The sequence below is a fragment of the Mycosarcoma maydis genome, chromosome 13 (genome assembly GCF_000328475.2).
Source record: "Mycosarcoma maydis chromosome 13, whole genome shotgun sequence".
NCBI classification, from domain to species: Eukaryota; Fungi; Basidiomycota; class Ustilaginomycetes; order Ustilaginales; genus Mycosarcoma; species Mycosarcoma maydis.
Genome location: NC_026490.1, coordinates 189,177 through 204,546, shown reverse-complemented (window position 1 = coordinate 204,546; position 15,370 = coordinate 189,177). Strand labels below are relative to the sequence as shown.

At 54.1% G+C, this 15,370-nt stretch overlaps 6 protein-coding genes across 6 annotated transcripts in view; 3 read left to right on the top strand and 3 right to left on the bottom strand.

Annotated features, from left to right (window-relative positions):
* Positions 1-3,304, bottom strand: part of UMAG_15014 (uncharacterized protein) — a gene marked incomplete at both ends in the record, with an annotated part of 3,769 nt that extends 465 nt beyond the window's left edge. The window contains 3 exons of the mRNA XM_011392726.1: positions 2-539; positions 868-3,161; positions 3,299-3,304. Coding sequence (XP_011391028.1) covers positions 2-539; positions 868-3,161; positions 3,299-3,304 — 2,838 coding nt within the window. The remainder of the gene's footprint in view (position 1; positions 540-867; positions 3,162-3,298) is intronic.
* A 1,335-nt stretch (positions 3,305-4,639) lies between these two features.
* Positions 4,640-5,758, top strand: UMAG_04553 (uncharacterized protein; the record flags this gene model as incomplete). Its single annotated transcript, XM_011392569.1, has 1 exon — positions 4,640-5,758. The coding sequence occupies one exon, from the start codon at positions 4,640-4,642 to the stop codon at positions 5,756-5,758; it is 1,119 nt and encodes a 372-aa protein (XP_011390871.1).
* Positions 5,759-6,595: 837 nt separating this feature from the next.
* Positions 6,596-8,710, bottom strand: UMAG_04551 (uncharacterized protein; the record flags this gene model as incomplete). The annotated part of the gene is made up of 1 exon (XM_011392568.1): positions 6,596-8,710. One exon carries the CDS (start codon positions 8,708-8,710, stop codon positions 6,596-6,598), a length of 2,115 nt encoding a protein of 704 aa, XP_011390870.1.
* A 1,481-nt stretch (positions 8,711-10,191) lies between these two features.
* On the top strand, positions 10,192-13,149 carry UMAG_04550 (uncharacterized protein; the record flags this gene model as incomplete). The annotated part of the gene is made up of 1 exon (XM_011392567.1): positions 10,192-13,149. The coding sequence occupies one exon, from the start codon at positions 10,192-10,194 to the stop codon at positions 13,147-13,149; it is 2,958 nt and encodes a 985-aa protein (XP_011390869.1).
* A 235-nt stretch (positions 13,150-13,384) lies between these two features.
* Positions 13,385-14,377, bottom strand: UMAG_04549 (uncharacterized protein; the record flags this gene model as incomplete). Its single annotated transcript, XM_011392566.1, has 2 exons — positions 13,385-13,939; positions 14,039-14,377. The coding sequence occupies 2 exons, from the start codon at positions 14,375-14,377 to the stop codon at positions 13,385-13,387; spliced, it is 894 nt and encodes a 297-aa protein (XP_011390868.1).
* A 499-nt stretch (positions 14,378-14,876) lies between these two features.
* Positions 14,877-15,370, top strand: part of UMAG_15013 (uncharacterized protein) — a gene marked incomplete at both ends in the record, with an annotated part of 1,695 nt that continues 1,201 nt past the window's right edge. Inside the window, one exon of the mRNA XM_011392725.1 lies at positions 14,877-15,353. Within this exon, the coding sequence (XP_011391027.1) occupies positions 14,877-15,353 (477 nt within the window). The remainder of the gene's footprint in view (positions 15,354-15,370) is intronic.

The window sequence follows — 15,370 nt, the reverse complement described above, 5'->3', positions numbered from 1 at the left end:
GTCGGATGGCGTTAAGCAGCGCAGGGAAGTGTGCGCTCAGGTCTGCCTGCGTGTTCTCGATCAACACTCCCGAAGCAAACACGGCGTTCGATCGCACCGATGCATCCTCGTCCGAGAGCGCACGTGACAGCAACGACAGAATGTCTTGCGTAAACGGAGTGATGGCGCCCTTCATTCCCGTGATGATTTCGCCCAACGAACCAATCGCCGTAGAACGGTCGCTTACAGATCGTCCGGGAGTGTAGTACTTCATGATCTGCGGCATAAACTGCTTCAACGGATCGGTAAAGTCGGCACCAAGCACATTGGCCATGGCGCCCACCAGATCGGAAGCTGCCGAGACCAAGACCGACTCGTACTCGGATGCCTCCTCGTTCTCCTCTTCCGGAATCTCCGAGTCGAGCTGAGGTGGACTCTTCTTCTCGAGGATCATGATCGTATACGTGCACACTGTGTCCAGGTGGTCAGGCGCAATGATGGCAGGGCCATTCTTGTTGAGGCACTCAGCCAACGACTGGCAGACTTCGATAGCGGCGGTTCTGTTAAAAAGACAGCAATGTAATAGCAGAATGTCAGTAGGCGTTTCTTGAGCCTTCCAAGATCCTAGTCAAGACAGGGTGAGGGCAGATGCTGAAGTATGGAACCCTTTGTTGCGGCCAGCTGTTGCTGCGAGCGGGTGCCAAGAGTCAGTGAATTTAGGTTAAAAATTATAGTCGTTCGACCGCTCCTATAACGGACGTCATTGTGAGCTGAGAAATGTTGTCATCCTGTGAAGTGTGGCTGGCACCCTATTTGTCGGCCACCGCAGCGGTCCATGGATTCTGCATCTGTCTCTGTCCTGCGTCGAGCAATTGCTTTATAACTTACCGGTCGTCTTCGCTCTCCCACATCTCCATGACGGCAGGGATGACAGCGTTGACAAGCTTCTGCACGTCGGCGTTCAGAGGCACCTTGACCTGCACACCAGACTGCCATGGCTGCGGCTGGCTCAGCTCGTTGAGCGTGTTGATGTAGGTGAACAGAGCCGAAACAGCGCTCTTTCGGATGCCCTGGTAGAAGTGCTCCAGCAGGATCACGAGCTGCTCGACCGACTCCTGAATGTAGGGAAGGAAGCCGGATTTGGTGTGCGCAAAGATTTCGCCAAGCGAGTCAGCCGCCACTTCCTTTTCGATGGCAATGGCCGAGTTGACGTTGAGGAAGGCGTCGTTAAGCTCGTCAATGTCCACAAATCCGTCGTCATCGTCGTCATCGTCGCCGCCGGCGCTCATGCCCGGGATGCCAATGCCGTTGATGGTGCCGTCGCCCGAAGCGCCCGGAACAGGGTCGTGCTCGGATTGCTGGCATGACTGAATAAGGCGAGGAACGACGTGCTGAAGGAATGGCGTGAATTCCTCGCCAAACACACGCGACATGACAGCAAAGAAGATAAAGCTGCACTCACGCAGGCGTGGGTTGTTCAGGTCCAAGCCCTCGAAGGCGAGTTTCATCAAGTCCTGGAAGTAGGGGCGGAAAGCTTCCTTGCCCACAGCCTCGGCAAAGGTGCCGACCGTGTCGGTGGTGATGCCGCGTAGATCCATGGCGTCGCCCTCCTCGGTGAGGGTGAGGAAGGGCTTGATGCGCTGCATGGTCTGGTCAAAGTACGGCAGGAAGCCCGCCTTGGATGCGTGGGCGGCACTGCCGATAGCGCCAGTGACGGTGGCCTTGACGGGGATGGGCGCAGTCTCGAGGAGGCCAGCGAGACGCTCCATGATGGCGGGCAAGTACTGCGAGATGTCGGAGCCCATAACCTCGAGAAGCGAGTCGAGGGCGGTGCACGCGGATCGCTGAGTGGCAGCGTCGTTGACCAGCTCCATGATGACGGGCAGTAAAGTAGCGTGCTTGGCAGCGCACTCTTCCTCGAGCATCTCGCAGAGGCAACCGAGAGCAACGCAGGCAGCTTTGCGCACAACGGGTTCAGGGTCCTTGAGACCAGCCTCGACAAACGGCCAGAGTTCGTTCATGTGCGGGCGAATGTACTCGGAGCAGCCCTCGACCGAGACGCCGAAAGCCATCATGGCAGCCTTACGGTGGTGAGGGTCCTGGTGGCTCATGTAAGCCTGCATCTGCTCGAGCAAGGGAGGGAAGACATGACTGGGGGGCAGTTCGGTGGCGAGGCCGTCAATGACACGCAGAGCGAGGCGTGAGGGCGAGTCCTCGTCAACGTCTTCTGAGTCCTCTTCGACGGCGATGGGCATCAGGCGGGCGATCATGTGCTTTGCGAGACCAAGGCTCTGCACCTTGGAGCGCTTGTAAGAGCAGATCCAGATGAGCGAGTTGAGGCACATGAGACGGAGATCCTCCTCGTGCTCCTGGTTGGCACCATTGGCCAGGAAGAAGTCGATGAGCTCGGCAATGTGGTTCGAGATGATGGGTACCTCAAGCATGCAGATCTCCTCGAGAACGTCGAGGATCTGTCGAACACCGTCCTGGTTGCTCTGCTCAAGACACTGGTTTAGGACACCGACCATCTGGGGAACGGCAGACTGCATGGCAGCGAGATCGGCGGAAGCATCGCTCTCGAGGTTCTGAGCAACCTTTCCGAGGGCACGAACGGTGGTGACACGCACTTCGAGCGACTCTGGGTCCTGCAAGCTCTTGGCAAAAAGCTGCATAATCTGAGGGAGGTGCTTGTCAAGGGCCTCGCCGCCATCCACGAAGGTCTCAAGGACAGTGTAGAAGACAAAGAGCGAGACCTGTCGGTGGGTAGCGTTGGCCGAGTCAGCAGCTTGGAAGAGGAAGGGAAGGAGTGCGGGCCAGGAGCCGGCGGGGAGCTCGCGCTTGGCAATCTCGGAGATGACACGAGCGATGGCGTTTCGGACGGCAGCGACCTGCTCATTGGTGACGACCTCGAGCAGCTTGGCCTTAACTCCGTCCCGAACGTTTACGGGCTGCTTGGTCCACACCTTGCCTCCGCTCTTTGCAAGACGTTTTCTGAGCTCAACCGCGGCGAGCTGACGGACAGCCAGGTCGGGCGAGGTAGCCAGGATCTCGAAGAGAGCGGGGATGCATTGTGGGTTCTTGTAGTAGTTGTTCTGGAGCTGCTCGGTGGCGGCCTTGACAGTGTTGGTGTCGGGAACATTGCTCTGCTTCAAGAGCTCGTGAAGCCCTTGAACAAAGGAGGGCTGCGTAGCGGGAGCGGTCGAAGGGTTGGAGAACGGTTTGGGTCAGCGATGAGCTCAAGAGAGACGAGATGTAGTGCGAAGGGGCTGGGTACAAAGACAAAGCAGTTAAGGCTGCAAGCAATGTACAGAGAACTTACATCCATGGTGACAAAAAAAGGGTCAGGCGAACCTTGGAGAGAGGAAAGCCTAGAAGAGATGCCGTCAGATCAAGACGGCGATTGTAATGATTGCGGGAAGGTCGGGAAGATGATCCGACGCGACGTTCAGTGTACCTGCGGAATGCAGATACGGAAAGTGAGGTTGTGAAGAGCGAGGCTGTTGGATTGGAAGAAGCCTCGACAGTATCCGCGGATGGACAGTGAGAGGATGGGAGGGTAGGTGAGGAAGGAAAGTGGGAAGGACGAGACGATTTGGCAACGAGAAGAATTGGAAAACCGAGACCAACTCGAGCTTCGCTTGGCCAGGCAAGAAAAAAAATTCGTGCTCCACGAGAAGAACACTTCTTTTAGAGGCAACGAGCTAGTTGACAACGTGTGTGTATGTGTGTTCCTTTTTTTCTTACTGGCGACACACACACACGCAGTCAGTCGGTACGAAGGGGAACTGTGTGACGTTTGTTCAGATTGTTCGTGTCATATCTGCACCTCTCTCTTTTTCTCTCTCTCTTTTAAACAGACGAAGTTCCTAGCTGCCGCCTCGAGACTTACGGCACGGTTCAGGTCAGAATCTGCCAATAAAAAGTTTCAAAAAAGAACAAAAATTCTTGACCTGACGACCCTCATCACTCACTGACTATTCGCGGTTCCGCCTGTGTGAGTGTTGCATGATTCACAGATCATACACGATTCGTGAATCACGAATAAATTGTGATATTCACAATCGTGAATATCATTGCAGACAAAATTTGAGTTGGGTTGAGTGGGACCACCTTCCTATCGCACGAATTGTCCCATAAAACGAAGAAATGGCAAGTCTGAACTCGAAATTTGAGGTTCACGGTTGTGGGTCTCTCGTGCACGTTGTTCTTTTGTCTGTGTTAAGCTGGGGCGAGGTGTGATCGATCGGCTGAGAAAAGCCGTGAAATTCGTCTCGTAACTGTGGAAAGTGCTAGGCTTTCGCTGTTGCCTTTTCTTGGCCACTGCCATCCGCAGCAAAGCGCAAGCTCAGCCTGTGATTCTGGTTCGTGATTATTCATGGTTCATGATTGGTCCAAGCTCGAAAGGTGTGGAGGTTCACCACAGGCAAACAGGTTTTTTTTTTGAATCGCTGACGTCTGACACAGACGTGGAAAGCTCAGCCGTCGCCATCCAGTCTGACTTAAAACGTACTAAATATTAGCTCCGTCGATTTTCTCTTTCGCCATCAAACATACGCATCTTACCGCGTCGATAAAGTGCCACCGGCCTTCGACTTATCGCACTCTTACTTAGTGATTCTAGTAACCTCACATCTGACAATCTCTCACAACGTGGCCATACATGCTGCGGCCATCGTTTCAAACGTTGCAGCGTTCGCTGCGCAACTCGCTGCTGGTGGCTCGATCCTCCGCATCACATCCCCCTATTACCACCACCAGCAGCGCCGTTGCACGGCCTTTGCGTTCTTTTACTTGCATTGCCAACGCTCCCAAGCCCGCATTGACATCCACTAGCCATGGTGCGACACCGCTTCGTCAGGTGCAGCAACAGGCGAGGGGTGTGCGCACCAGCCCTTTCCGTCCCAATGGCGGTAACGGTGGCGCCAATGGCGGACGCTTCGCATTTGCAGCCCCTCACTCTGCTCCTGCGGCTGACGCTCCCACAAGCATCTCGCAGCCTGGCGGATGGACACGCGCTCTTACCAGCATCGGAATCATCGGAGCAACCGCTTTCGGTGCCAATCTCTTCTTCAACCGCGAGACGCGCGACTCGCTCCACCCAGTTGAGGCCGAGTATTTGCACAAGACCTTCATGTACCTTGCCGGTGGCCTCACACTCACAGGTGCTGCCGCTGTCGGTCTTCACCGCTACGGTGTCTCACAGCGCGTCATGATGGCCAACCCCTGGTTGGTGCTGGGTGTCGGTCTTGTCGCTAGCATCGGTGGTATGCTTGGCGCTACCTCGCTTCCACCCGGTCACCCTCTTAAGGTCCCCTCGTGGCTGCTGTTCAATGCTTCCCAGGCTGCTGTGCTTAGCCCTTTGCTATTCCTCAACCCTGCTGTCCTGTCGCGAGCTGCGCTTTACACTGCTGGCCTCGTGGGCTCGCTCTGCTATGTCGGTGCTACCGCCAAGGAAGACAAGTACCTATGGATGGGCGGTCCTTTGCTCGCAGGTGTCACCATTGTGGCTCTCTCGTCATTAGCACCCATGATCCTCCCTCGCACTGCCTTTCGCACTCTTGCTGCCACCGAGGCCCTCTCGCTGTACGGTGGTCTCGCTGTGTTCGGTGCCTTTGTGCTCTACGACACTCAGCGAATTCTCAAGCATGCGCAGATGGTACGAGCCGGCTACACGCGTGGAGACCCACTTGCCGAGTCGATTAGCCTCGAGCTCGACTTTATCAACATCTTTGTCCGGATGGTACAGATCCTCGGCATGCAGCAGAACCGTCGCAAGTGAGCGCGCCGTCTCGACACACAGTCTCTCTAATCTGATCCGATCCTCAGCAGCTTCGAATTACCGCTTAGCCTCGACTTGGTCTCCGCGCTAAGGCACTGTATTATCACCCATCTCGTTTCCGCCATTCGTTCGTTCGTCCATTCCGATTTTCGTCAAGCATCTACGCAACAGCAACCACCACTTTATTCTTGTCCCATCTCAAGCTCGGAAGTTGCTCTTCCTGAAGCATTTTACCCTGCACAGTCTCGGATATCTGCAGCTGGGCGTGTGCGCCTGCACCATCCATCTTGTTGGTTTCCAGCGCACTGCAAGAGCACAATTTGGCATTCGTTATTCGCAAACGATGTCGCTCGTTGGCTCGCCTGTGTCGAGTGGTCTGGCCTTGATCCTGCACGCTTAACACTGCTCTTGGTCCGGTACACATCGTGAGATATTCTCGGTTCGTCTCCTCCCTCCTCGCCTCATTCCCTGTATTTGTATGAGATATTCCTCCCGTTATATTCATCACAGTGTCCTTTTTCAGTGGGCATCTGGTTGAGGGAAAAACGGGAAAGATCGAGACTCGTTGGCCTCTTTTTTTCTGAGGGGCCAATGCGTTGGACGGCGTATACACATTACCTAGTCAAGCCAGGGTATTTGCTTCTACCGCTTCTGGGCAAGAAACTGCTCGTCTACATGATTTCACGTCAACACATAACTTGCGCAAGATGAAATGTACTTTCTATTTCTCTGATTACGATGGTGTGGATGGTCGTGATTGATGCTGCCAAGTGCAATTGCATGTGAACGGAGCGGTGGAAGACACAATCAAGATGTGATGGTGAAAAGCTCGAAGAGCTAGAAGAGGTATCGTCTGGCCTGTTCGATTCGATTTCTTTTTAGTGGTAGCGTCTGGTCAGCGGATTCCTTGATTAGCGACTGGTGCCGTTGTTCTGTCGGCGATTGCTTATACTCGTCGCGACTCGTCACAGTTGCGCCACCCACATCCGCCCGCTTTTCCACCTGCGGTTCTACAAACGTTAACCTCAACGCTGCTACCAACTTCCTTCTTCGGATCCGCTCCACAATCCTCTTCTGCGCGTCATCCAATGCCTCCCAAATTTGATCACCGCTCTTGTGGATAGAGGCGTCGGAATTGCCAAGAGGTCGTAACTCGATCGTAACCGAGTGCGCTGCTACTGGCTGTCCCACACCACTCATCGAAGCAGCATCCACTCCAGGCAATGGGACCACGTTGGCTTCGGCGAGAAGGCCCACTTCGGCAAGGAAACCAGCATCCGCGCGTTGTCGATCGTACTCTATTCCACGCAGATAAATCTTGAGATCGGTTAGCAATGCGGAAAGCTCCTTGGTTGGCGCGGTCGGATCCATAATTCCACCACCAACAGCAGCAGCAGATTTGCCCGCACTTAGTTGGAGCTGCGTGCATCGAGCGCTATTGAGCCAATCGACGAGCCCGAAGGGGGGTGGCGAATATTCGTACTGTTTGAGCTTTTTGCGTGAAGGGGCTGGCTGAGATGGGTCGCTCATGCCGCCAGAAGAGGATGGCGACGTGGCAAAGGCATCCAATGGGTCTGCGGGCGAAAGCGGGGATGGCGTAGCTGCCGTAGATGTACCGAGTCCTGACGCGGATGTCATGTAGAGCGAAGGTGGGAGTTGCGCCGTACACGTCAGAAACAGATCGAGAAGTTCATGGACCGCTTCTTCGACGTCTTCTACGTGAACACGACATTCAGGATCGCAGCCTGCGAAGGGTTCTGACAGCGGAACAAGGGAGGGTGTTGCTGGTGAGGCTTGGATTGATGCTGGTGATGGCGTAGCCGAAACCGCTTTGATATTGTTCAGAAACGCCACCAGTGGATCGTCCTGGTGAGTATCTGCCGCAACTTGTTGTCCTTGCTCGGAAGGTAGCGTGGTTCTAGACGGGGGTCTAGCTAGCAGAGCAGCTGCGTACAGCGCCGCGACAGCAATCACGTTGGGCGGATACTGCATCGGCGCCGAAGTGCGGAACAAATCAGCAGCCATTTTCCAGGAGGTTCGGATGAATGACTTGGGCAATTTGCTCTTCCTTCCCAATTTGATCACCATTTTGAGCGCAATACAGGCATTGCTCTGGAAGTTGTAACAGAGGCTTTCGAGGATGAGCTTTTCGAGCGCCATGAGCCGTTTTCGATCGTTTTCGAGGATGTTGGGATCGACGTCGGCTTCTCCGACACTGCCGATGGCCATCGCTAGCGGGTTAGGTGATAAGGACTCTACGGCTGATGTTGATGCGTGTTTGCGCTTTTGACCTGCTAGGGTGGGAAAATTCGGCTCGTCCGTCACCGTTTTAGTGGTTGGAGTTGTCTCGAGAGCTGAAGCAGCGCTGCCTCCCTTGACGAGCTGAGGGAAACGGAGCGCATAGCTGGCCAGCAGAACATCCCTAGGTTTCTTGTTTGTATCGTTCAGTTTGGCAGCTACGAACAAAGAGGCAACAGCGATCTCGTGGAGAACAAAATCGGAAGGTGGAAAGAACAGATGAAAGCGCTGATAGATCTGTTGTGCGGTAGCAGTGGTGCGCTGTGGGAAACCAAGGCGAGATGCAACCGACTGAATGAATCCGGTAGCCATGTCACGGTTGGTTTGCCATGTTGACGCCGACATGCGTGTTCCACGACGACGAGTGTAGAGCGTTTCGAGCTGGATAGCCGTAAAGTAAGGGATATGGGAGAAGGTGGGGATCGGGGGAGCGGATGACACCGGTATGGCAGCATTACCACCAGCATTCGGCGCCTCTGAGACGAGCTGTGCTATGGGTGCCGTCAGCGGTTCCGATGGGTGTGCACCACGAGGGCCAGCACCGGCAGGCTGAGCAAGCTGAGGAGGGAGTGCACCTGACGTCGCGTAGCTGGCCTGTTGCTGCTGCCAGCTTGCACGGCCTGTGGGCGGTGGCCCGCGTGCTTGAGCTGACATCACGAGGACCGGCAGTTTGTGATGTCAAGGAGAATCACGGGGAAGCGACATGGCCGGCCGTGTATCTTTTGGTTGAGTAGAGGTTGGATGAAGACAAGGTGCTTTCCAGGCTCGGTTAGAAAGTTCAAGACCCTACAAGGTGACGGAGTGGAGGATCGGATCAAGATTTGTGACTTCGTGACTATTCACGATTCACGATTCACGATTCACGATTAGTTCACGTTTTCGGAATATCTGTGGATCGTCATGTTATAGCCATCCACTTCACATCTGTGTTTTATGGAACTATAATTCACGATTCGTGATTTCAGCTTCGGCGACTTTTTGTTGGTTTGAAAAAAAAAGTGGCCGAACTGCAGAACCTCACTCACGACTTGCCAGCACACAGCGACGTCATGCGCTGACTAGCATGTGGTCTGGCATAACTTCTTGTCGTGTAACTCGTGACTTACACGGTGTAGATCCTCACCCCTTTGGCTTCTGCAGGCAGGCGTGAAGCTCTTGGCATGCACTCATGAACACCAGTGCTTGTTCTGTCTGCTATTTGTCAAGTCCAAGAACCGATGGCGGCTTTGGCTGCTTCTCACGATCCACTGGTCCACAGCCCCAAAGCAGCGTAACAAGATCGAGCTCGAGCTCAGCAGACCGCCTCGTCCCGTCCAAGGGATGATCTTCTTGTTGACTTGGCTGCCTTCTCGTAGACTGAAGTTGCACGTCTCTTCTTGTTTCGAGGTTCAAAGCAAGCTATGCGAATGATAAGGGGCCATGCGAGTGTGGAGTGGAGCAAGCGTCGTGCGCCCTGAAAATTTCACGTGGTGAACGACAAAGCCACACTCACAACTCGTAACTGTGACTGTGACTATGCACGTTTCGCGACACTTGGAAGCCAAGCCGATGTGATTTTAGAGTTTCGTGTTCAGGGACAGAGTCATGAAAATAATCACGAATAATCGTGAATCGTGATTCACAGATTACAATCAGAATCACGAAGGACAAACCAAAAAAGCCACAAAGGCACAGTTGGGAGTCAGTTGACCGTGCGTTTCCTCCTGTGTCTCTGTCCGGCCTCTACAACACCGATACTTACTGGCACGTCGTGCGTTGGTTGACTGGAATTTCTTTGTGTTTCGGCGGACTCTGCTCTTGCTGAGAGCAAAAGTAACTCACGACTTGGCAAAGGTCAATGCTCAAGCTCATTCTTTCTTTCCTCCCAACCGCATGCTCCAGCTCGCGACGATCCTCAATCCTCCAACAAGCTGCCTGGAGTCTAGTCGCGGCCGACGCAAGCATTTAACACTACTCACACTATCGCAAAGCTTCCCCGCTTGACCCCAGATTCTGGTACTGCCCTATCGTTCTACCTCGTCCTTCTCTGCCGGACAGACAGGGCCGAGTCCGTCGCTTGCGCTCCTTTCTTGACCAATTCCGGGCTAGAAGGAACAATCTACCGGCATAGGCTACTCCGCGTGCCGCTGCCAATCATGCCGCCACCACCGCCCTTGGATCCGCGTTCACATGAGTCGCTCCCTGAAAGCATGCAGAGTGGGCTTGCCTCGCCTCCCTACCAACCAAGAAATCTCAGCGAGCCACTGCCGCCGGTTTATGCGAGTCAATCCAATCTTGTTGCCCACTCTGACCCCAGCGACGATCACATGCTCAATGATGCTGCCGTAGCTGCTCTGGCCTCCGGTGACACCAAAGCGTTTTCAGAGTCTGCTCACCCTTCCAATCTCGAGCCCTCCCACCAGCAGCAACAGCAGGATCATCATCATCACCTTGACGCACACGATAACAGCATTTCGATGAACTCTACAAGCTCTTTCTCTCCCAACTCTCGGCCAGGCACGGCTGGCCCACGCGTTGCTATCACTGACCCTCTGGCCGAGTTTCGCGACGGACACCTCCCCAAACCTCCCGGTCTTGGTCCCAAGTCAGACTACCCCCCTTACGAAACCAACCGTACCCCCGGCACTTTTGACTACAACAAGAATGTTCCCTACCGTCCTCCTTTCATCCGCCAGGATAGCGAGGTTTCATCCACCGATGGTGGCAATGACCGCGACTATGGCGACTTTGACTGGTCCGACGAGGAGGACCTCGACGAGGCAGTACGATTCGAAAACGAACAGGCAAAGCAGGTCCGCATGGGTCGCCTCAGTCTTTGGAAGATCCTCAATTTTCTCGCTACCACTTTTCTCGGCAACCTCATCGTCTCTGGTTGCATGCTCGTACCCGTCATTGTCATTCAGTACGTCTATCGTCGACGCGGTCCCGATGAGGGCCGCCGCGACTACATTGCTGATAATGTGCAAGCCTGGTTCATCTGGGCTGCTTTCAATATCCACGTCGAATGGTGGATTCATTTGCTCGTCGAGCTCTTCCCAAAAGCCGTGCTTGGTCTGATCCAGCTCATCTGGGGCCGTCCAAGCCAACGCGTGCTTTCGCTCGCCGAATACTTCAATGCTATAAAAAAGTATATCAAGCTCGTCGGCTACGCTGCACTCAACTGGGGCTCTTGGGCCATCATTTTCACCTCGATCTATGGCCTCTACAGCCAATCTGACCCACGCAAGAGTCGAGCTGGCTACCTCTACCGCATCTACCAGGTCATCCAATTCTTGTTCTTCTTGACTCTCACCATTTGCATCGAAAAGGTCATCATCAAGCACATTGCCATGTCTTTCCACCGAAGCGCTTACGCTGACCGAATCGCCAAGGTCACCAAGTCGCTCCAAGTCTTTGACTGGCTCCGCGACCACAAACCAAAGCTCAAGGCTCGAGACACAAACTCTGTCTTTGGTCTCTCTCGCTCGACTCGAGCTTCTCCCAGTGTGAGCGGTGCTGCGACGCCCATCGCACCCACCGACTTTGCTGTCGATGTCGACACCAAGGGCACACGTAACGTGTCTGACTCGAGCAAGGGTTCCTGGTTCAAAAAACACAGCAAGAAGCGTCCCTCGGTCCAAGCAGCTTACGCGATCCCCAACGAACGCGCAATCGATCCTGCCACCGGGCTGCCCGCAGAGGGCCAAGCGCCTGCACGAGGAGACGGCAAGTCGAACCTCATTGCCCGCGTTGCAGCTCGTGGAGGACGCAGGGTACGTGCCACCGCTGGACAAGCTAGCACGCTGGCGCGTGTTGCCATGAACGATCCTTTCGGCCTTCTTCGCAACGAGGCTCTCGGCATTGGCACGGATGTGAACTCGCCTGCCGAAGCAAAGAGACTTGCCCGTTCCATCTTTGTCGCCTTCCGTGGTACACACAAGCGTAGCTACCTCATTCCCTCAGACTTTGAGCCCGCGTACACTAGTCCAGAAGATGCAAAAGACGCATTCAGCGTGTTTGACCGTGACGGCAATGGCGACATTTCGCAGTCCGAAATCAAAAACACCGTCATGCAGGTTTACAAGGAGCGTCGCTTCCTCAGTCGATCCATGCAAGATGTCAACCATGCCGTCGGTCAGCTCGACGGTATCTTCCTGGCCGTTTGCCTCGTCATCATCCTCTTTGAAGCGCTCGCCATCTTCAATGTCAACATTGGCAAGACGCTCACCACCTTCTACACGCTCGCCATTGCATTTGCTTTCATCTTCAAGGAATCAGCTGCCAACGTCTTTGATTCGATCATTTTCATCTTTGTTACGCATCCCTTTGATACGGGCGATAGGATTCAGATCGGCGAAACTGTGCTCGTAGTCAAGCGAATGTCTCTGTTGTCGTGCCTCTTCACTGACTCGCTCAATCAAGACGTCTACATCAGTAACGTCATCCTCTCGGCAACCAGCATCCTCAACATGCGTCGCTCTGGTTACCAATGGGAGCCCATCACGGTGCAATTCGACTTCAACACACCACTTGAGAAGCTCGATGCGTTGGAAGAGGATATGATTCACTGGCTGCAGACCGAGCCCGAACGCCTGTTCATTCCCAGCACCGCCATCGTCCCCCAGAAGATCGAGTATATGCGCTCCATCGAGTGCACCATTGGTATGACCCACGCCGACACGTGGCAGGATTGGGGACGTCGCTTCTACCGCAAGAACGCCTTCTTCTCTGCGTTCGCATTCTACGCTAAGAAGCACGGCATTCGCTACGCCAACCCGGTGCAGCCGATCGTCTATTGGACTGAGAACGCTGCTACCCTTCCGCCGAGTTACGACCCGTCGGATCCGCGAACTTCTGCTCCGCATCGCCACGATTCCTTGACGGACGAAGAGGACAACGGCTACGTGCTGGACGACTTTAGCCCCTCCCCGTATGCTAGCCCTCAGATCCGCGCTGCGGGCGGTGCGGTTGCTTTGCCCGCCAAGAAGCCGAAATCGTTCATGAACTTCACTCCCCCACCTGACGAGTTTGATTTGGATTCGAACAATGTTCGTCAGCGCAAGGCCAGACGCGAGGCCAAGAAGTTTGCCAACCAGGGCGGCGATGGTGGTTGATTGTCCGCCAGAAGGCCAGCTGGACACTACCTTCCCAAGTTTTTCTCTGCATAGAATCTGTCGTCGTTTTTTCTCTCCTCCGCATACATGTTTCTCAATCGCATCGTTTGACGTCCACGAGGAGAGAGGCTTTCAGGCCTCTGTGTGTGAATAGTCTCATCTTTTGATGGCAGAACTGGTCTGATGAGCGTACAAGAGTAGCAGTTGCTGTAGATGATTGGCATTGCATTCACACTTACTTGTGCGCAGCTGCGGTGGTCAAAGCAGTTCGGCGTTGAAAGTCCTCGGCCAGGGCTTGCGCAACCACTTTATGAATGTCGACCAGACTTGTGTTGAGGCTTTCAAGTGCTACATCTAAGGCATCTGTGCCAATGCCTGCTCCAGCGTCATGCGACTTGGAAGCTACATTCGACGCAGCGGAAACATTGAGGCATGTCACAGAAGCGAGCGCGGGCATACCGCACAATAGAACCCTTGTTGCCGTCTTCATCGCTGTCACTAGACCTAGATCGGCCGAGCTTGGATCTACAAGTACTTGCTTGTCTTTGGAATCCGTGGTGGAGGGGACGAGGGCGACACATCCAACCACCAAACCGTACATTTCGATTCCTGCCGAAGCGAGCGCGGTGGTGGCAGCAATGCACGCCGCAGCGATGCACGATTCTTCGAGACCGTCAGTTTGTAGAACCATGATGTGGATGTCGAGCGATGCTTTCGGTAGCAGATCGAGTCGGAGCGATGGCAGGAGGGCTTGGTGCAGAAGTCCGGAAAGATGCGCACTCTCGGTTGTCTAAGCGCCACCAAATCAAGACAAATAAAGACCAACATTCATAAATCAACATCTGACGCACTATAAATATGAGAGAAGTGACGGATTGTCATCGCTTACCTTGCCCGGACGTCTCCTCCTTCGACTTGAAAACGGTGCAAACTTGACCTCAACGTTCAACTCTGCTTTTCCACTGTACTGTCGTCCCTTGACCTGCCGAGGACCAAACACCGAGCATGCCAGCTTCAGGTCGCCGATTTCAACGTAGGAACTACCTGACGCTGAAGGTACAAGATGGGTTTGTAGGAAGATGGGACGCAGCTGCGAGTAAGATCGCTGATCCGGTCGTTGTTGCGATGTCGTTGCTACCGGCGTTGAAGTAGATGCAATGCCAGCTGCATCGTAGATCGGAACGTAGCTGGATGGCCCGTTGACCCGTCTTCTATCGTAGTTGGACATGTTTAATCCTCTATGTGATGACACGACAAGCTGTTTGTTGGGAGGCGCTGAAGGCCAACGTAGACGAAGTGTGGAATAACAACGATCCAGAAGACACAGACGTCAAATCACGAATCGTGAATAAAATTTCGGACCGAGTGGAGTCAAAGTAAGGACGAAAGACGAAGTCGCACGGAGGACCACACCACCTAGAACAATCACGAATCATGAATCGTGAATATGTGATGTAACACGTAGAACGTAGCAATGTGAACAATGTGAGATCGAAGCAAAAATCCCAGATAAGTCTATTCCTGATTCCACGTTGACGTTCTCGGTTGCGCTCAAGCCTCCACCTTCCAATCGTGAATTCGTGTATCATATCGTGAATGGCTCAGCAAAAGTCACACACCAGCAATTCTTGTGTGTTGCTCTTCCCTAACGTCGTACCTAGCCTATCATCCCTCATCGCAAATCACTGTCCCTATCACTGGCGACGCTCCGACTATACCTTGCGAGGATGAGCGAGATTTTTCCCGCGACGGCTGGCTCCTCGTCGATGTCGCACACATCCCTTACAAATGTACAGCTCGGCCCCACAGACAACTTTGACTGGGAGGGATACACCTCTAACTATTCCGATCATCTACGCGCCCAGCGACTAATGTACATTGCCACGCACTGTCCGGGTCTACGTCGAGCTTGCAGCCGGGAAGCTGCTGACCACCTTAAAAAGCACACACGAAATGTCTCGGCGTACCAGGCGATGGTCACGGTGCACAACACCGAACCCGAGACAGGCGATCTTGTTCCGTCCTTGGAACGCATAGAAACTGATGCGGAATGGGTTCAGGTGACAGAGCAACGCAACATCGCCCATCGCGAAAAGCTTGAACTCGAACTACGCAACTACCAGAACAACCTGATCAAAGAATCTATCCGAATGGCGCATCGCGATCTCGGAGATCACTTTTGGGACACTGGCGACTACCAGGAGCACTCAAATGGTATACC